The sequence below is a fragment of the Mobula birostris genome, chromosome 3 (assembly GCF_030028105.1).
Source record: "Mobula birostris isolate sMobBir1 chromosome 3, sMobBir1.hap1, whole genome shotgun sequence".
Classification (NCBI taxonomy): Eukaryota; Metazoa; Chordata; class Chondrichthyes; order Myliobatiformes; family Myliobatidae; genus Mobula; species Mobula birostris.
Window position 1 is genome coordinate 20,911,787 of NC_092372.1, and position 21,750 is coordinate 20,933,536.

General features: G+C 40.1%; 1 protein-coding gene across 1 annotated transcript in view; it reads right to left on the minus strand.

Moving 5' to 3' along the window:
* Positions 1 to 21,750, minus strand: part of celf4 (CUGBP, Elav-like family member 4) — a 1,368,200-nt gene that overhangs the window by 394,102 nt on the left and 952,348 nt on the right. Inside the window, exon 4 of the mRNA XM_072252349.1 lies at positions 7,596 to 7,724. Coding sequence (XP_072108450.1) covers positions 7,596 to 7,724 — 129 coding nt within the window. The remainder of the gene's footprint in view (positions 1 to 7,595; positions 7,725 to 21,750) is intronic.

Below are 21,750 nucleotides of genomic sequence, written 5' to 3' on the forward strand. Positions count from 1 at the left end.
TAAGAGCATATGTGACAGGAGCAGGAGAAGGCTATTCTGCATTCAGAAAGCCCCCATCTGATCTTTCATTTCAGTGTCCAATAACAATATATTCATTAAGATCCAAAAATGGATTGGTTTTGGTCTTGAGTAATCTCAGCAACTAAGCCTTTGTGTACAAGGTACAAAAGATTCCTTGTCCTCTTGATGAAAAAATTCTCTCTCATCTTAGTGCATTATGGCTGATAAATTACTTTGAAATGGTTCTTCATATCCTGGTCATGGCAAAACATCATTTCTACCTCGATCTTCTCAAATCCCATATGAACTTTGCACATGTCAGTGAAATAACCACTTGTTGTTCTAATTGTGAGAAAAGTTTTGGAGTATAGGACTAGTTAGTTTAACCTCTACTCAACAACATCCCAGAAACCAATCCTGTGAACTACCTCCATAGATGACATTTCCTTCTCTAGGTAGGAAAGCAAATATTCCAGACACTCTCTCATCTTTTATCTCACATAAAAGCAGTGAGATATCTTTACGCTTCTCTTCAAAGCCTCCTTCAGTAAAGGAGAACACATCTTTTCCCTACTTGTAGACCGTGCTTGCGCTTTCAGTTACTTATTATTGGGACACTTTTGTCCCTCTGAATCTCAACAGCTTTCAGTCACTCACCATTTAACCAATATTCCACTTTGCTGAAATGAAAGAGAAGGTTGGTAGCTCAGGTTGGCTGCTTCTTTGTAGGGTTGTTCACTGATCCTGGAGGTTAGGTTGCAAACATTTCGTTAACAGTCAAAATGACATCGTCAGTGCGCAATTGTTTGTTTCTGCCGAGTGCTCACATAGGTCTGACTCATTGTTCTGATTGGTTGGTTGTTGCACTGACCATTAGCCTCCGTTGGGTCCCAGCCAACAGATAACTGAGTGATTTCCATTGGCCTGTATCCTTAGCTATCGGTTGTTGTGAATGTTGTTCCTCGGGTGTTCATGACTCACCCCTTGGCCCCCATCCTGCAGACACTTAGCTTCATAAATTCCATCCAGTTCAAAATGTTTGTTAATAGAGTCTTCTTTGAGAACCAAGCTTCTAAGAATTCTCTTGATTTCTTGTTTTTTGCTTCTGACAGGATTTTTGTGGTTTCTCAGATGAACTTGTGTCTCTCCTGGTCTTCACATATTGAGATGAATGACAGAGGATTATGTCTTCTTACGCCTAGCTGATGTTCATGTAGTCCCGTGGATAGTTTTCTCCCTGTCTGCCCTTCATAGTATTTGGGCAGTCACCATATTGAACTTGCTACAATACTGCAATATAAATGCGAGCACTCGCAGAAGCAACACTTAATTGTGCATTGATGATGTCACCTCGACTGGTGACAAAATGTTTGCGACCTTACCTCCAGGCTGTGCGAACAACTCTACAAAACAAACACCACTTTTCTTTCTATCAAAGCAATCATCTTACATTTCTTATGTTATATTTCATAAGCTTGTAGTATCAATCTTCCTGTGATATTATACTTTTTTGACCATTGTTACCTATTATCTGTTTAATTCCTGGTTCATTTCCCTCCTCCTTTTCAATAAATTCATGATTAAGGAATTGCTATGTTCAAAGTAATAATTGGAAGCTAAATCCTTTGAGCAAAAGTTACCCGTCACTACAGCATCAAAACCAAACTAACACCAGTCTGAAGGTGAAGTACATTTTGAAACTTTTAGTCCACATTACGACTGCCTCTCAGATGTTTTGAAGAGCAAATGTTAAGGTTTTCTTGGTATGGTTCACAAGTTTGTACATGTGCTACATAATATGCCCAGCAAAATTCACTATTTCCATTGGCTTTACCAGGTCCTCATTTTACCACTTGCTGAAGCTTTGGGATAAATGCTTCTGAAACTCAGAAAGGCATGCATGTTCTATTTCGCAGTCCTTTTTCTCACACTGTTGGAGGTGAACTTAAGAATCCCTCTGCAAGTTCCATTATGAAAATCCCATAATATTAAATTCGTTTATTTATTTAGAGTTACAGCACAGACTAGGTCCTTGCAGTCCAATGCACCACACCACTCAGCAACCCAGCCGGGCCTAATCAGAGGAGAATTGCAATGACCATTTCTAACAGTACATTTTTGGAATATTGGAGGAAACCGGAACACCTGGGGGAAGCTCACGTGCTCACAGGAAGGAGGTACACACTTCTTAGAGATGGTGTGGAATAGACTCTGAACTCCGACACCCTGGGCTGTAACAGCTTCACAGCACTCACGGCTGGTGGCGCAGTGACATCAGCGCCGGACTCCGGAGCGAAGGTTGCCGAGTTCGAACCCAGTCGGGCTCGAACTACTGTGGTGCCCCAATACTTTAATTTCTGATTCCGGGTGAAGGGTCTTGACCTGGCTGCATTACAGCCTGGTCTAGGCACACCGATGCCTTTGAATGGGAAATCCTAGAAAAAGTAGTGGAGTCAGCCGAGCACATCATGGGTAAAGCCTTCCCAACCATTGAGCACATTTACATGAAACAATGTTGTAGGAAAGCAGCATCCTTCAGCGGAGATCCTCACCACCCAGGTCATGGTCTCGTCTCGCTGCTGCCATTAGGTAGAAGGTACGAGATCTCCAAGACTTGTACCACCAGGTTCAAGAACAGTTACTACCCCTCAATTATCTATCACTTTAACTCAAGTATTCTGATTGAGTATGTGGAACCTCTGCACACATTTGTTGCTGAAGATTTTTGGGTACATTTTTGTCATGGAGATTTAGTATTTTTTGCTGATTATTTATGTCATAGAGTCAATCCCTTCTGCTCACCAACTCTTTGCTGACCATCAATTACACACTTAAACTACACCTACTTTTATTCCATTTTATTCTCACCCTATTGTTCTCAACTCTCCTCTCTCTCCGCCTACTGGGGACAACTTACTGTGGCTGATTTAACAACAAACCCACTCTGGAACCATAGCACCTGGAGGAAACTCGTGTTGTCACAGGGAAAACATACAAACTCCACATGGAAAGCATCGGAGGTCAGGGTTAAACCCAGGTTACTGGAGCTGAGAGGTAGTCGCTCTACTAGTGATGCTACAGTGCCTCTGACAGAACTATTGCGGCTCCCTAACAGGACTGATTCATTCAAAAGTTAAAGGAATATCACACAATGATTGCTTGAAGTGTGACCCTAAATACACCTTTGAACTTGGAAAAACATTTTATCTCTAAAGGAGATAAAATTTCAGTTATATTCGATAAAAGGCTAAATTTCCTAAACACAAATTCCATTTCATTCTCAATGTTTCCTTAGCAACTTCTAACTCACTTGGTTATCTCTTTCAGGGATTTATTGATTCCAGAATCTTAGCCTATCTATAAATTCCTTTGCTAAATGTTAAATGTTCATTAAAAATCTGGTATTAGATGGTATTTTGTTCATTCTTTTCTCCGTGCAAAGAACCCTTAGAGAAACAGCTAATTGGCACATTTCAGCTCCATAAGGGTCCCTCAGGGGATTAATTTCCTGTCTAACTACACTCTAGCTGTTAAATTATTGGAAGTTTTTTTGGTGTTATGTTTTACATTTAATGCTATGTTGCTTTCCAACTTTGCCTTGGCATCTTATCTATTTTTCCCTGATCAGCTTCTGCATAATCTTCTATTGTGCTCAATGGTCATAATCTCTTTGTTTCCTTCCAGGTCATGCAGTCTTTTTGAATCCCACTCCTCATTTTCCTATTAATCTTTAGCAAACCATTTTTTTATATTACTGGATATGTTACTCAAAGTGATGCATTCATCTTGTAGACTGCACTTTTATCATTTCAAGAATAGCCATTTCATCCTGAACAGATGTATTTTTGTGTGACTTCCACCTCCTCCCTCTATCTGTTCCCAATCTTGATAACTAATTTGGCAAACATATCTACAAAGCTTGGCCATACTTTACTGTTTGGTGTGGTTAATTTATGTTGTCACATGATTTCTCAGTTTCGATTGTTCTGTGGTCATTAGATAATTGTTAAACTCTTTTATTTTTTTATTTTATTTGGAGATACAGTATGGAACAGGGCCTTCCGGCCCAATGAGCCACACAGCCCAGCAACCCAACTATTTAACCCTTGCCTAATCACAGGACAATCTCTAATGATGAATTAACCTACTAACTGGTACGTTTTCCGAGATTGAAAGGCTTGTCAAATGAGGAGCATTTGATGACTCTGGGCCTATACTCACTGGAGTTCAAAAGAATGAGGGATTGACTCATTGAAACCCATCAAATGTTGGAAGGCCTTGATAGACGTGGAAAGGATGTTTCCTATGGTGGGAGTGTCTAAGACCAGAGGACACAGCCTCAAAATAGTGGGGAGTCTTAGAATTGAGATGAGGAGGAATTTCTTTAGCCAGGAAGTGGTGAATCTGTGCAATTTGTTGCCACAGGTGGCCATGGAGGCCAAGTCATTGAGTATATTTAAGACAGAGGTTGACGGATTCTTGATTAGTCAGGGCATGAAAGGATACAGGGGCAGGAGATTGGGGCTGAGAGGGAAAATGGATCAGCCATGATGAAAGGTGGAGCAGACTCCATAGGTCAAATGGCCTAAGTCTGCTTCTATATCTTATGGTTTTTGGAATATGGGAGGAAACCGCGGCACCTGGAGGAAACCCACACAATCAAGGGAAGTACATGCGAACTACTTACAGACGGAATGAGAATTGAACACCAAAGTCCCAAGCTGTAATAACGTTGTGTTAACCAACTATGCAACCATGGCAACCCATTGAATCATGTCTCATCATTCATGAGACAACCAGCAAGCTGTCTCTTCTTGGCTCTCAGATACACTGATGCAGATTTTCAACTCTGTCTTTTGTTTTTCATGGGAATTAGTTTCCATAGCACACCAAAACATGTCACTAAATGAGTCCTTTTTAAAATTTCTGCACTGGGCAACCAACACATTTCTCTGTATGTTTCAATGTATGTGACATATAAATGAATCTGAACCATTATCTGGGTCAAGTCCACAATGAACTGGTCTGCGATGTACAATGATATTACTTTAACAATTCACATTGTCTGTATCAAACCGTATCTCCAGCACTTAAAATGCACCACCTGAAAAAATATTCTCAGGCTAAATTAAAAAATGTAAGTTTTCACCAAAGTGTTTTGCTTGCTGATTGAATTAAGGATTTCTTAAGTAATCACTGCATCAGATTGTGATCCACATATGGTATACTTAATTAATATAGTCTTCCAGCAAAGTTGCACAAAAATGCTCACTCTGGCATTAAATATTATTACATTTTATTTTGTCTAGGCACTGTTTTTCTGTGTTGCTTCATTGCATTAAATTGATCTCATTGTTGGAAAGCAATTCAATAAATAGCAATTGAGAATTGTGTTTCAACTGGTCTCATAGCCAAATCATCCTGAAAGAACTACCCAGTAAGCTGCTCTATCATGGGCACATCTTATCCAGGACATCTTCAAGGAGCGATGCCCCAGAAAGGTGGCATCCATCATTAAGGACCCCCATCACCCAGGAAATGCCCTCTTCTTATTGTTACCATCAGGAAGGAAGCACGGAAGTTGAACGCAAACACTCAATTCAGGAACAGCTTCTTCCCCTCTGTCATTGGATTTCTGAGTGGACATTGAACCCATAGATATTGAACCTCATGCTTTAAAAAAAATATATTTATGCACTACTTATTCAACAATTTCATTTATATATGTACTTGTTTTCTTTTTTTCTTTTCTATTATTATGTATTGCAATGTACTGCTGCCTCAAAGTTAACAAATTTCACGACATATGTTGGTGATATTAAACCTGATTCAGATCCTGATTCATTATTCCATTCACTTCACCCTTGGCTTTTACTGTATGTAACATGATCTGGTTTCATCTCACATTTCTATCCCCACCCCACTGCTCTTTCTTATTTTCTTCCTTTCTCCCCTTGTCTCCCCTCTTCATCTCCCACCCCCACACGATTCTCTTTCCAATAACCAGCGTATCAAATTGCTGGACCATTTCTTGTATTTTAAAACAACTAGCTCACTAACCATGCACATGACAGAGTCAGTGAATAACCAATGTGATAACCAAAGGAAAGGTGCACATTTAATGGAGTGGTTGCTCTTTGTCTTAGATGGTTTAATTTATTTCTTCCTTTTGTTATTCCTTTATTTCTAGATTCATTCTTAGACTGAGATATATAGGTAAGTAAATGGACTGTGGACGGGCTGGAATTCCGGGACTAATAAAGAATCCCATGATTTTCCAATGGAACATGAGCAATTTACATCTTTTATCAGAATTTTAAAGATTTTGCTGTTTTAAATCCCTTTTTTTCAATGATTCAATGGCTCAATTTAATGTCAGATAACGTTTACTGTTTACAACCTGAAATCCTTACTCTTCGCAGACTTTCACAAAACAGAGAAACAAAAACCCCAAAGAATGAATGACAGAAAACATTAGAACCCCAAAGCCCCCTTCCCACTCCCACACATGAACAGCAGCAAAGGTATGAACTAAATAGTTGTCCATTTTGATTAACTATTGAATATGTGTCCATTAAAACATGCATAGAATTATTTGCATTTGCTGCAGTGCAGGCTATAAAATAAATCAAACCGGCTATCGTATTGGTATTATGCAATTTCCCGCAAAGGCGTGGTAATACCAATTGCTGCCTCAACATCCCCTCCCCAAAACATGTGTAATTAAGGAGGATTTAGAATAAAATAATTTTTCTTAGCTTCGTGCATCTTGTAACTATGGAATTATGAACCATCTATTTAATATAGCCGGCATAAGGAATTAAATTAATGTGCATCATAGTTTCTGCTAAATTTACTGAAAACATACTATTTTAAGGAAGGATTGGTAAATGGAGCTGATGTATCGATCAATTAGGAATAATAGATGTACCTTATGGGTCTGACTGGCTAACTGGTATTACTGTGTTCCTGTATTACTACAGTGCTGCAGAGCTAAATGCAACATCCATGTTTGTCTGACAGCAAAATACTCTTCACAGGTTTAGAAAAGTTCCTGCTCTTATTTGCAGTGCAAAAGGACTGAAGTGATATTAGGTGAGTGAGAAAGAACAATGAGTTGTCCATAGGTATCTCCTAGTAAGGCTGAAAACTGAAGAATAATCACTTTGGTGTGAGATACTTTTGGAACAAATCTCCACCACTGAAGAGAAGAGAAAACTGACAGGAGTGAGGAAAAAAAAAATCTGTTGGTCGCAATTATTCAGAAAGAGCAACTGAAGCAATTAGAATGATGATCTAGCAAAGCAATTGCTCCTTTTTGTGATTTCAGAGAGCTGATTGTAACCCTTTCATGAGTTAATTGCAATAATAAAGAATTGATTCTTTCCAGATGACAGTATCAAAAGTAAGCAAAAAAGAATCCTATCACAGATGAAGATATTCTGAAACAAGAAAAGTTTAGATATTGTGCTATCAAGTACCCTATCACAGAGCTGAGGCACAATTAAATCACACCCTGTACCTACAAGTTATGAGCAAACTATTAAACTACTAGAAGGCATTTTTTTTGTTACACTGAAGCATTACCGTCTTACCTTTGCTATTTCCATCAGGCCCTCGAAGGATCGTGCATTCTTCAATGTTACCGAAAGCTTCAAATAGTCTGCGTACGTCCTCCTCTGACTGTTGTTTGTTCAGCATGCCCACAAATAATTTTCTGTCTTCTGGAACAAAAGTTAAAGGTGCTTACCAAATCCTTGCCAGCTTTATGCATTTTTTACAATAAGTAAAATATATAAATATATATAACCTGCACCTCCAATTTATCTATATAATACTCCTTTAGTTTCTCATTTTGCTTAAGAAATTAGTTCTGTCAAAATGTGGACTTTGTTTTTTATGTGAAATCACTCATAATACATCTAGAATTAATCCTTATACTTTATCTGTTTCATATGAATGCTATGTTAAGTTAAATAGGGATTTACACTGCCTACTTGCAATGCTTAAAACTTTTTATATTCTAAGATTGTATACTTAGAACTGTTTTAACTAAGAACAATTATTTATTGACTTGAAGCTGCCACTTGGAACTGAAGAAATGCATGATTGAAGTTAATTGCTTGTGTTTGCGGACCTTAAATTTGCAACAGCAAGTCTATTTCACACACACAACTTTCTGTTGACTCATTTATTTCTTCAGTTCATTTTTCCATTCTGTCTTAAGATGGCAGTAGTGCCCACTCAAACAGACAACTGTGTAAAGGCAGTAACAGGTCAACCTCTTTTAATAATACAGGATTGTATTTTTTACAACAATCTAACAGTTCTACTTTCTTTTAGCAAACCAATTCACCCTCATTTCATTTCTTGGCTGCTTTTCTGAAGTCATTAATTCCCACACTGCTCCCTCGACATCAGGTGTCATTTGTTTCTAACTGGGTAGTCTTCAGTGGAAGCAGTTCAAATCTACACTCAGTGGACACCTGTATACCTGCTTGTTAATGCAAATATCTAATCAGCCAATCATGTTGCAGCATCTCAATTCATAAAAGCATGCAGACATGGTCAAGAGGTTCTGTTGTTCAGACAAAACATTAGAATGGGGAAGAAATGTGATCTAAGTGACTTTGACCATGGAATAATTTTGGTACCAGATGGGATGGTTTGAGTATCTCAGAAACTGCTGATCTCCAGGGATTTTCATGCACAATAGTCTCTAGAGCTTACAGAGAATGGTGTGAAAAGCAAAAACAACTTCCAGTGTGTGGATGAAAATGTCTTATTAATGAGTGAGATCAGAGGAGAATGGCCAGACTGGTTCAAGGCGACAGTAATTCAAATAACCACATTTTGTAACAATGGTGTGCAGAAGATTATTTCTGAATGCACAACATGTCGAAAATTGAAGTTTACGAACTGAAGACCACAAACATACGCTCAGTGGCTACTTTATTAGGTACAGGAAGTACCTAATAAAGTGGCCACAGAGAAAGAGTGCACTAATGGGAAATTCAAAGCTGTTGAAGAGATGTATAAATGCACATAATTTTACTTCAAAATACTGTATGACAATTTGACAGTGAGTATAATCCCAGCTGAAGGCATCAGTTTTAGGTTTGCAAACATAATTACTTTTAAGCATTGTCAAAGTAAATTTATGATCAAAGTATATTTATGTCACCATATGAACCTTTGTGGATTTTACTTCACGTGGTTCCTGAGGTATATTTACGGCATTCGTACTCCTTTTCTATTTGAAGTTAAATAAATGGCATCTGTAAAGGAACAAACCTGAGGGCTTTCTGGTCAGTGATGCTTAACTATTGGTCACACAAATAAGCTCTTTGGAAATGTCTTCAAATATATTCTTTCAAGGAGTTCATAACAGTGCAATTGGAAACTCCGAAAGTTTAGAATTTTCTCATTATATTTTGACATGTATTAATTGCTTAGAACATAATATTGAAATAGTTGTATTTTTATTGGAGGATCTCAATGAGGCCTCTTTGAGAGGTTGGTCATGACTAGACTGAACTCCTGCCTCAGCAATTTGTCTATCTCTACAATAGGTCAACAGCAGATGCAATCTCAATGGCTCTTCACACGGCTTTAGACCACCTGGACAACACAAACACCTCTGTCAGGATGCTGTTCATCAACCATAGCTCAGCATTTAATACCATCATTCCCACAATCCTGACTGAGAAGTTACATAATCTATTCAATATATGTATACTGTAATTAATTTACTTATTTATTATTTTATTTTGTTTTTTTCTTCTATATTATGTATTGCATTGAGCTGTTTCTGCTAAATTAACACATTTCACGACACATGCTGGTGATAATAAGCCTGACTCTGATTCTGACTCTGAAATATTCTGGTTATTGAAAGGCCTAGATCGAGTGGACGTAGAGAGGATGTTTCCAGTGGTGGGAGAATATATGACTAGAGGGCCCAGCTTCAGAATAGAAGGGCGTCCCTTTAGAACAGAGATGAGCAGGAATCTCTTCAGCCAGAGGGTGATGATTTTGTGGCATTCATTGCTACAGATGTCTGTGGAGGTCAAGTCATTGGGTGTACTTAAAGTGGAAGGTGATAGCTTCTTGATTAGTAAAGGCATCACAGGCTATGAGGAGAAGGGAGGAGAATGGGGTTGAGATGGAGGATAAATCAGCCATGATCGGATAACAGAGCAGACATATTGGGCTGAGTGCCTAATTTTGCTCCTATGTCTTATGGTCTTATTCTCTTTCACTCAACTTACTTACTGCCTGTTACACCACTGGCACTAAGGGCAGCATTGAAGTTTTCTCATTGCTGTTTCCGTAACAATTTTTTATTTGTTAGCCCTGAGCTGAGCCCCCGAACCTGGAAGACTGGTGGATGTCTCTTAGTCTGGCCTCCACCCTTTGATCTGCTTGGCATGGGTGACCCTACGAAGAATCAAAGCACAAGGCCCTGAGTACAGCCAACATAGCTCTCCGGGTCATTGAGGCTTGCAAACCTCCAAATCCCTACGACAAGGTTGTGATCCTTTGGGAGCGTTTTTTACTGAACAGTTTCAAGATATTTATGTACAAGGACACTATCATATTGATAAATTTTACATTAAGATGTCAAATATTGCCAGATGAGGCAGATGGCACTCAGTCAGATGTGGGCAATGATGCACTGCAAAGTAGGCAGCATTGTGTCCTGACCTCTGCAATTTAATCTCCAACATATGTTGACCGTCCTTTTTTGGAAAATTTACCTGCCGTGTAGGCCTGACACATTTTGGCTAAATGATTTATTTATCGGTACAAGTACAGGTGGAAGGAACACATACAAGATGCTAATGGAACTCAGTGGGCTAGGCGACATCTATGGAAAAGAGTAAACTGTCGTCATTTTGGGCTGAGACCCTTCATCAGGACTGGAAAGCAAGAGGAGAAGTGAGAGTAAGAAAGTGGGCAGAGGGGATGAAGAAGTACAAGGTGGTAGGCGATAGGTGAAACTGGGAGAGGGGGAGAGGGTGAAGTAAAGAGCGGGAAGTTTATTGGTGAAAGTGCTGGAGAGAGGGGATCTGATAGGAGAGGATAAAAGACCATGGAAGGGGAAGAGGTGGAAGGAGTCTGCAAATAAAATTACTACCTCACTGTTGAATCTTATACCCCACAGTTCCTGACCATTCACATTAGCACCAATATAGATGTGAAATCCTTGCACTCAGATTCACAATGTAACTCCTTGTCAGTTTTACAAATATAGCTGCCTTTGTCTCTACTCAGCAATGTTTACGGTGGTGAAATTTAAATTGGATGGAACACTTAAAATATCCCTCACCATAGCTGGAGTTCTTTAAATGCATGTGTGCCCTGCAGCTTATTTCAGTTCAATTACAGTAGTAAGGAGCCACATGCAATCAACTAAATTTGCAATAATGGTAATGAAGTGTACATGAAACAGATGCAATTGAATAAAATAATGTAACAACACTGTAACAATTTTATAGTGGCAAATTAACAATAGCTTCTGTATCTTCACTGTGGAGTCTGATCCATCACTGAGATTGAGTGTCATCAGAGTCATAGAAACAGGCCTTTTAGACCACCCATGTCAAACCATTATCCTGCCTAGTCCCCTTGACCTGCACCTGGCCGATAGCCCTCCATACCTCTCCCATCCATGTACCTGCCTAAATTTCTCTTCAATGTTGAAATCGACCCTGCATCCATCACTTGTGCAGGCAGCTCGTTCCACACTCTCGCCACCCTCTGAAGCCTTTCATCTTTCACCCTTCACCCATGACCTCTAGTTGTAGTCTCACTCAACCTCGGTGGGAAAAAAAAGTCTGTTTGCATTTACCCTGTTTATATCATTCATAATTTTGTATGTCTTTATCAAATCTTCCCTCAGTCTTCAAGGTTCTGGGGAATAACGTAGTAATTATTCAACCTTTCCCTTATCCTTCGATCCTCAAGTCCGGGCAACATCCTTGTAAATTTTCTCTGCACCTTTTCAGTCTTATTTACATCTTTCCTGGATGTAGGTGTCAAAGAATGTACACAATACTCCAAATTAAGCCTCACTAACACTTAATATAATTTCAACATAAGATCCAACTCCTGTACTCCATATATTGATTTATGAAGGCCAATGTGCCAAAACCTTTCTTTACAACCCTGTCTACCTGTGACGCCACCTTCAAGGAATTAGGGCTTTGTTTCCCCAGATCCCTCTGTTCTACTGCACTCCTCAGTGCCCTGCCATTCACCGTGTTTGGTCCTCCCAAAGTAGAGCTCCTCACACTTCTCTGCCTTAAATTCCATCTGCTGACTTTCAGTCCATTTTTCAATCTGGCTCAGATTGGGGTACGAACTTCAATAGTTTTTCTTGTTGTCCACTATACCCTCAAACTTGTCGATCAATTTTCAGGTATACAATCCAAATATAAAGAGAAATCAACTTTTCTAAATTCAATGTATATTTTGCAATGATGATGAACTGTCAGAAGACCGTAATTCATGGTGTGCGTGCGTGCGTGTGTGTGCGTGCGTGCGTGCGTGTGTGTGTGTGTGTGTGTGTGTGTTATATTTTCTATATTTCTGCTTTTGTAAAGATCACTTATTAAGATGTTTAAATAAATTTTTCTTCATTTCAATTTTTGTTTGCCTGTTCTGCTTTACTGTCTCAAAAAACAATCTAAGAGGAGAAGCTTGAAGTGATAATGACATACGTATATAACTTGCTCTTACATGATTTACCACTGTAATCCACTGACATGAATTCCTTTCTTGGTAAGAGTATACTTGCTTACTTTCTGCCCGTTATGCCTTCAGGCTCGGGGGTATGAGTATAGAATACTTATCAATGCTGGCTGCACAATGACTTTACTCCTCTGTTTTGGTATAAAACTTAAGCTCAGATGGAGTTTGTGGAGCTTATCTACCCAGCAATACCTATGTCTAAAGAATGGCATCTATTGTGACAGCAGAATTAGAATCAGGTTTATTATTACTGATACTGTATATGTTGTGAAATTTATTGTTTTGTGGCAGCAGTGCAGTGCAAGTCAGAAATATTACTATAAGTTATAAAAATAACTTTTTAGGGTGTCCTTTTAGAGTGAAGATGAGGAGGAAGTTTTTAGCCAGAAAGTGGTGATTCTGTGGAATTCATTGCCACAGGCAGGTTAATGGGTGTATTTAAGGCAGAAGTTGATAGATTTTTGATTGGTCAGGGCATGAAGGAATATGGGGAGAAGGCAGGAGATTGTAGCTGAGAGGGAAAATGGATCAGCCATGATGAAATGTCAAAGCAGACTTGATGAGCCAAATGGCCTAATTCTGCTCCTATATCTTATGGCCTTATAAGATACGCAAATAAATAGTGCAAGAGACGAATATTGAGGCAGTGTTCATGGGTTCATGAACTGTTCAGAAATCTCATGGTTGAGAGGAAGAAGCTGTTCCTAAAACATTGACTGATGTAATCAAAACTCATGGTTTAAATAAAAATAAACAAGTAAGAAAAAACCTACTGCTGGTTTATAGTATTTTTTTAAAATCCTGTGTGTTTTAAAAGTAATAGGTATAGGAAATATGTTTGCTCCGAACCTTCCAACAATAATAAAATTGCTCAAATCTAGCCAAATGAGCAGTCTAGAAATTCTTCAACGTCTGAAAAGTACATTAAATCTGTGGTGTGCAGTGGGCCAGAAAGAGAATCAGTTGCTGCAAAGTGCTGCGTATGAGAAGATGAGCCTATGTGTTTAATGTGATCACAGGCCTTCCAAAGCAACACAATATCTAAGCGACAACAACATGAATTAGTGACAACAAAGTAAGCATACCCAAAATGCTGGGGGAACTCAGTAGGCCAGGCAGCATCTATGAAAATGATTAAGCAGTCAACACTTCCTACCAAGAGCCTTCTCCATCCGGGTGAAGGGTCTCAGACGGTTTCCTCTTTTCCATGGATGCTGCCTGGCCTGCTGAGTTCCTCCAGCATCTTCTGTGTGTTGCTTTGGATTTCCAGCATCTGCAGGTTTTCCCATGTTTGTCTCAGCCCATCCCTTTGCTTGCTTTGTCACAGTGAATGTAGGTAGTCAGCTTCTGCTACTCTGCCGAAAGGCCATTACTCATTTAAGCTTTGACAATGATCACTATCAGACTTATTTTTTGACTCTAAAGGTCATTACTGGCAACCTTGATCATCTTTTCCCTGAGAACTGCAGTAAAATTGATCAAGTAGAAAGAAAGAGATATCTTTTCTCACGACATACTGAATCACAACAATTAAAAGTAAGGATACAAGTGAACAGTGAAGGCCAAAGATATCCTTTCACTATTAAACCATGCTGAGATTGTTTCGAGCTAATAATTAACTACCCAACTTTCTTGCAGGGTTATCAGTAGAGGACAGCTATTTTGCTACATACTGAGAAAACATCAAAACAAAGCAATGCTTGCCAGGAATCTGCACTGCTGCCGAAACAAACATCGACACATTAATTTCACCACTTATAGCAGGACTGCGTACAAACTTCACCTTGGCAAATCAACATTCATCTTCTGTCACCATGAACAACTTCTGAGTTCACTCTCCAGATATAAGGTGATATTGCGCACAAGGAAACCAACTAATCAAGCGTTGGTTGTGGAGTGACTATCACCTGAATGGATCAAGTCCACTTTTGAGTAATTCTTTGGAGTGACTTAAAAATCTCCCCTCTTTGTCTTATTCTAAAAATGGTCATGTTGCCAGTAAGTGCTGGCCACGATATTGGGTATATTTAAGGAGGAGGTTGATAGGTTCTTGATTAATCAGAATATCAAAGGCTACAAGGAGAAGGCAGGAGAATGGGATTGAGAGGGGTAATAAATCAGCCATTATGGAATGGCAGAGACGACTCGATGGGCCAAATTCTGCTCCTATGTCTTATTTGTCATTTATCCTCCCTCTGTTTTGTATCAAGTGCACCCTGAATTGCACAGGAAATTTGTGAATTCATCACAAAGGTAAACGTTTATTCTTGTAGAATCTTGTGAATTGTCAAGAAGTTAGATATTGTGGTTCAAGATTAAGAAAAGGCAGCAGATGGAAATCTGAAATAGAATGCTTGAAACCCTCAACAGTTCAGGCAGCATCTATGAGAAGAAAACCAGAGTTAATGTTTTTGGAGAAAGTCTTGCTGCATTCAACCTGAAAGTATAACTTTGTTTCTCCTTCAATGACCAGCAGAGAGCTTCCAGCATTTTCTGTTATTTGTTCTTAATTTTTTATCTTTTTTTCAAAGATCAAAGTTCAAAGTAAATTTATTATCAAAGTACATACAGTACTGTATATATCACCATACACAACTCAGAGATTTGTATTTTTGCAGGTATACTCAATAATTCCAATATCCATGACAGATTCAATGAAAGATCACACCCAACAGGGTGGACAACCAGTATGCAAAAGTCAACAAACTGAGCAAACACAAAAGAAGAAGAAGAAAAGTAATAACAATAAAAAATAAATATAGAAAACATAAGATGAAGAGTCCTTGAAAGTGAGTCGATAGGTTGTGGGAACAGTTCAGTGTTGGGGTGAGTGAAGTTGAGTGAAGTTATCCCCTCTGGTTCAAAAGCCTGATGGTTGATGGGTAATAACAGTTCCTGTGGTCTATGAGAACACGTCAACAAACAGCTTCCACAAACTGCCAAAAGGTGAAAGGATCCTATTAACAATTTCAATCTCCATACAAAGAGCAGCCTTGAAGAAAGCTGCCTGATTTTTTTTTACCTCTTTTCCTGTATGTCACTTTGGATCAGCATTGAGTAATACCAAGTGAACTGAGATGTCAGATCACAAGCTGGGAATTAGCTCTCTGGTGCATTCACGGAAAGTAAAATATGCAGCATATATTATTGCTCCAATTTTCTCCCAGGTGGGTTGGGTTTTTAATTACCCCTGTCCACCACTTAACTAACTATAATTTTATGTATTAAATATGACACAAGAAATTGGGTGTAGAACTTGATAAAATAGAATTGTCATTAGTATTGTAATCAAAGTTTCAGTTTAAAGATATTTCATGTGGCAAAAGTAGTTTAGTGGTTAGAGTAATGCTATTACAGCACCAATTTCAGTACAGTTCATTTCAAGTTTAACATTAATTCAACGATAAGCATGGATACAGCCAAACAAAACAGTGTTCCCCTGGGGCCAGGATGGAAAACACAGTACCAAAGCACATATAATTATTATAGCAGAAAAACATATAGTTACAAAAAACAATTTAAAAAATAATGTAGCCCAAGTCTCTGAGTGTCATGGCCTGTAGATTGATGGAGCATGTCAGTTATCTTGGAACGTTTCTGCAAGAACCAGCCCGCAGCAGTTCTCACCTCGCATAAGTACAGCTGCAAACAAATGCAGTCCAGTCTGTTCTGCACTGAGCGAACACTGGAGGGCAGCACTGAGGGGAGAGGCCAACCTCAACCCGGCCGTCTCCTTCCTCAGCACGATGATTGACACAATGCATTTCTCCCGCCTGTTGGTCTCGACAATAAACCAGTGAATGTGATTCGCAGTATTCTACATCACCAGTGTCCAATAGAGTCATGTGATCATAAGAAAAACGCTTAAGACAATCCCCCACACAGTTCACTCTGTGGACTGCCTCTGATGTCTACTTCCCTGGGTGGCTGAAGTGTGCTGCAACACGGTACCCAACAAGTCCAGCTCTGTCACTATCCAGCAACTCGCAGCTAGGCTAGATCTGCAGTACCTCGTGCTCTAAATATCCAGAAGTGTCCTGTGATTGCGAAAAAGACGTAAAGGACAAACAATTATGCCTTTGGCTGGACACAGAGAGGTTGATGTGTCCAAGCGCGCTGCCTTCTTACCAGAGAGATGGCAATCAATCACCAGCAATCAATGATCAGGGTTCAATTCCTGCCACTGTCTATAAGGAGTTTGTTACATTCTCTTCGTGACTGCGTGGGTTTCCTCCAATATTCCTAAGATGTACACATTAGGGCAAGTAAGTTGAGGCCCCGTGTTAAGTTGGTGCCAGGAGCACGGCGACGCTTGCTGGCTGCCCCTCCGCACCGATTCGGGCAGCGTTAGTGGTGTTGCACTTCACTGTATGCTTCGATGTATATGTGACAAACAAAGCTAATCTTTAATCTTTATTTTCCATCACTTTTCATTTCTAACAATTCTTCATGCATTCACTTACTGTAACAGCTAACACAGTGAACCTTTGCATTCACATCACAGCCACTTCCAGATGGATGTAGAGTATCTTCCCGGAGTGACGCTGTTGGGTTGTGCATGGCCTGTTCATTTATGATTCTTCTTTAAAGGTTGGAGACAGCTTAACAACAAAACGTTGTGGGAGATCCACAGGCAGTTAGGCGCCTTACCTGACTGTGCTTGGCAGCTAGGTACCTTTACTCACGTGCTACCTGACAGAACTCTTACCCTCTAAGTCTAGCTAGATTATTTGGAATCATTTTGCTTTACATTTCAATAAGAGGGCATTCTAATGGTGTAAGATTAGCTATTTCCATTAGCAGGAAATCAACTTAATTAATACATTGTCACTTACAGTTTTAGCGAGAAAATAGAGTCACTGAGCACTAGAACAGAGAAACAGGCTCTTTGGCCCATCCAGTCTGTGCTGAGCTGTTTTTATACCTCGTCCCATACCTGGTCCATACATCTCCAAACCTCTCCCTTAAATGTTACAGTTGAACCTGCATCCACCAATTCTGCTGATAGCTCATTCCACACTTGCACCACCCACTGAGTGAAGTTGTTTTCCCTCTGAGTGAAGAATGTAGAGCCTTGATTTAATTCATGAGCATTTACTAGAAATAAACCTAAGGAACTCTCTATGCTGATCGATGTTAAGCTAAAATGCTTCGGTAAAAGAGCTTCTTGACAGTTCACTGATTTTGGATGAAATAACTGACCCCATTCTCCCGAACCTCCTTTCTAATGGAGCACTGAGAAGAGGGGTGTCCTGTGTGGTGGGGGCCCTTAATGATGGATACCACCATTTGAAAGGTCTTTCTGAGTTATTTAAGGATAGTTAGTCCTGCATTTCATAATCAGAATCATCTTTATCACTGACATTCTGTTGTCATGAAATTTGTTGTTTTGTGACAGCAGTACATATAAAATGCAATTTACAGCAATATGTAAGCAATGCATAAAAACTGTAAATTACAGTAAGGAGTGTGTATATATAAAATAAATAAAATAAGTAGCGTAATAAGTGAGCAAAAATAGTGAGGTAGTGTTCAAGGGTTTATTGTCCATTCAGAAATCTGCTGGTGGAGGGGTAGAAGCTGTGTGTGTGTCTTCAGGCATCTGTACCTCCTATCTGATGATAGCAATGAGAAGGGAACATATCCTGGGTAATGGAGGGGGGGTCCTTAATGATGGATGCGCCTTTTTGAGGCATCATGTTTTTGAAAAGCCTTTCCCATTGCACTTGATCCTATTCTTTGGCTGTGTTCAGTATTAATGTGCCTACTGTACCCAGGATTGCTGTGAGAAGGAGAAAAATTGGCAATGTGATCTGGTACAGATTTCGGGGAGAAGTCTCACAGTTAACAGTTAAATCTGGTCTGGTTTTGAGCAGTGTTGGGGACTCCGAAATAGGGGGACTAGAGAGGAAAGGGAGAAGAGAGCGAGAGAAAGAGAGGAGAGAGAGAGAGAGAGAGAGAAAGAGAAAGTGAAAAAGAGGCCGATAGAGAGAGAGAGAGAGAGAAGAAGGGGATCTAATTTGGCTTAAGTTTTGAGGGAGTAAAGGATTTTCATGAAAGCAGGAAGTGGACAGCAAGGAACAGTCACCTAATATGTGGAAATGCTTGGGAGTTTGGAGTGAGTGTGTATGTTCTTACTGGAATATACTCATACTCTTCCTGTATGTTTTTACAGTAAAGAAAACACAAAAGCACAACAGATACTAGAAATATGAAACAAAACAGAAAATGTGAGAAGTCTCAGTAGGTGAGACATTATTTTCAATGTGAGAAACAGAATTAATCTTTCACTTTGATGACCTTTACGTTGGTGAATATTTCTAGTGTTTCTGTTTTATCTTAAGGTGGAGAAATAAAAGTAAACATTAAGGGAATGATAAGGACGATGGGGCTTAAATGGCAGGGCTGATCGTGTTTTGAGCCAGGGATGTTCTTGAAGCAGATTAAATGCCTGGGTTATGGGCTGTAAAGTGGGGGATATGTTCATATTTTGGCAGCTCTATTAAAAAGACAGCTGAAGCTCAGTGCACTGACTGTCCCCTCCAAAGATGTGAGATTCCATAACACCAAAAAGGGCAGCAAAGGCACCCATTAGAATAATTAAGACAAATAATCATCACACCTTCACTGTGACTCTCAGTTTATTTCCTTGAATTTAATGAAATATTTTTATACGAACATTTGCCGATGAAACTTCTTTTAACTCATTATCAACTTGCTTGATGTTTCCAACTTCCCTAAATTACTGGACTGTTTCTCTGAAATCCAGTGCTACTTGAGCAGCATAAAGGTTGAAACTTTCATCTTCAGTTGGTGTCACAAACACCATTCCTTAGTGACATAGTCCAAGCATCCAACTGACAAGTGTCTGAAACTGAGGCAGACTGCTTGCAATTTGGTTTGATATTTGACACTGAGAACTTTAGACCACTGTTCATTTTCACCTCTAAAATAGTTGCATAACTGTCACTGCCTGAGCTCATTTGCTGCTGAAATCCTCATTGATGCCTTCTTGCCTCTCCACTTCCTGGAACCCAATCTTCCTCAATCTTTTTGTCAATTTCCAAAACTCTGTTCAAACATTTCATCTATTGCCTATCTATTACTTCTTATGTTCCTTGCCAAACCACATTGACCCCTGGTTAAGTTACAGTCTATTTTCAGAATTCACAAACATACTTACAAATGATCCTATCATCACACTCTTTCCTCTTCTCTCCTTCTCCCTCCATTTAACTGCTCGAGATATTCACATTCCATCAATTCTGGCACATTCTCACTTCAACCAACATTGGTGGTTAAAACTCCAGCTGCCAAGGTTGTTAGCTCATGAATTGCCTATCTAAACCTCTCTATTTTTCTTTCTTCTAAGGGTTTGCTCTTTCTCAGTAGCAGTTACCGCTTCTGTTGCCACAGTACATTTATTCTGGTTAGTGCACAAATATGTTACTTTGGATTTCTGGCATTTGCAGAATCTCTTGGGCTATTTTTGGTTGATCACATTCTTGTGAAAACTCCACCATGGATGGTCCAAAGTCTGTGAAAGGAGGAGGGTTGGGCTTAGGGTTACAACTCATCCTGTTGTAATGCCTTGGGAAAGGTTTCACTGCTAATGTAATGGTTTCTCTGTAGCAGCAGTGTTTGGGTTATGACTAGAGATAATGGGGGCCTCGGAATGTGCGGCATCCAATGAGGGGAGTGTTTTTCTTTCTTGTGTGCCCGAGAGCGAGGGATTCAGGGACTTTTGTTCAGCAAAAGATGGAGGGAAAAGATGCAAGAACAGAGAGATCGTAGACTGCAGGACAGAGTGGACTTGGAATGGGGTCGGGAGTTGACGATGCCTGGGGGAATTGATGGAGAACGAATGGATGGGAAAATCTTGAGCTCCAACATGCACATTAGACTGTTTTATTATTTTTTTGTTTTCTTCACTAACCTTATAGTCAAATATATGGGGTGTCAGGGAGGGGTATCACCTCTGGTGGGGAAACATGTCGCGTCCTTTTCAGGGCGGCTAGTCCACCTTTGGTCCCCACCTGGCACTCAGCTCTCACCTGTGGCTCCCCGTAGCTGTTTGCATGCGACAGCCGCCACACCCCGGGCAACGGCTTCGACAAGCCGGCTAAACCAGGTGAGGGTAGCCGACGGGTCTCAAACCCTCGGTGAGATAGGGAGTTGTCTATCCCAGCATGTGAAGACAGACTCCGGCGGATTGAGCGGACGAGACCAATGGAAGGTCCAACGGTCAAGAAGGCAGTCTCTGCAAGCGTCATGGAACGTGTAGAGCAGGACAAGACACGGAAGACGTCCTGGTCATCCACTGCGCCTAGTCCAACGGTCAAGAAGGCGGTCTCTGCAAGCGTCGTGGAACGTGTAGAGCAGGACAAGCCACGGAAGATGTCCTGGTCATCCACTGCGCCTAGTCCCATCTCCAGCCGTCTAGACTCTGTCTTGCCACTGGATCCAGATGGGAATTGGGAAGAGAGAGTGAGGCTGACGCTGCGCAACTCTCCCTCACTTAAATCCAAATCACGCACTAGTCTCGACACCATCATTATGGTGTCGAGGTCCTCATCGACGTCAACGATGGACGAACAACAACATAGTCAAATTAAGAATTATAAAGCTCAATTGTTTAATTGCATATAATATGCTTTTTGTGATTTTGTGGTACTGATTTGTGCAGGGGAAAACATCACGCAGCATCCACACAATCGAAATTTCACAAGTTTGGTGGGGCCAGAGACTGTCTTCCCCTAGACTAACGCCATTGGCTGAACCTGAGGGTTACACCATAAAAACCCATACCTACAGAAATGACAAAGACCTCATCCCTATGAGAGAAAGGATACACCAAAAAGATGGGCTGCACTTGAAGACTTCTTGAAAGAATAGCCCAGGACAGAGGACTCTGGCAAGCTACTGTCAGTGTCCTGTGCCCAACTAGAGGTGATGAGCTTAGGTAATTAAGTACATTCCTGTGAAGCTCCCTGG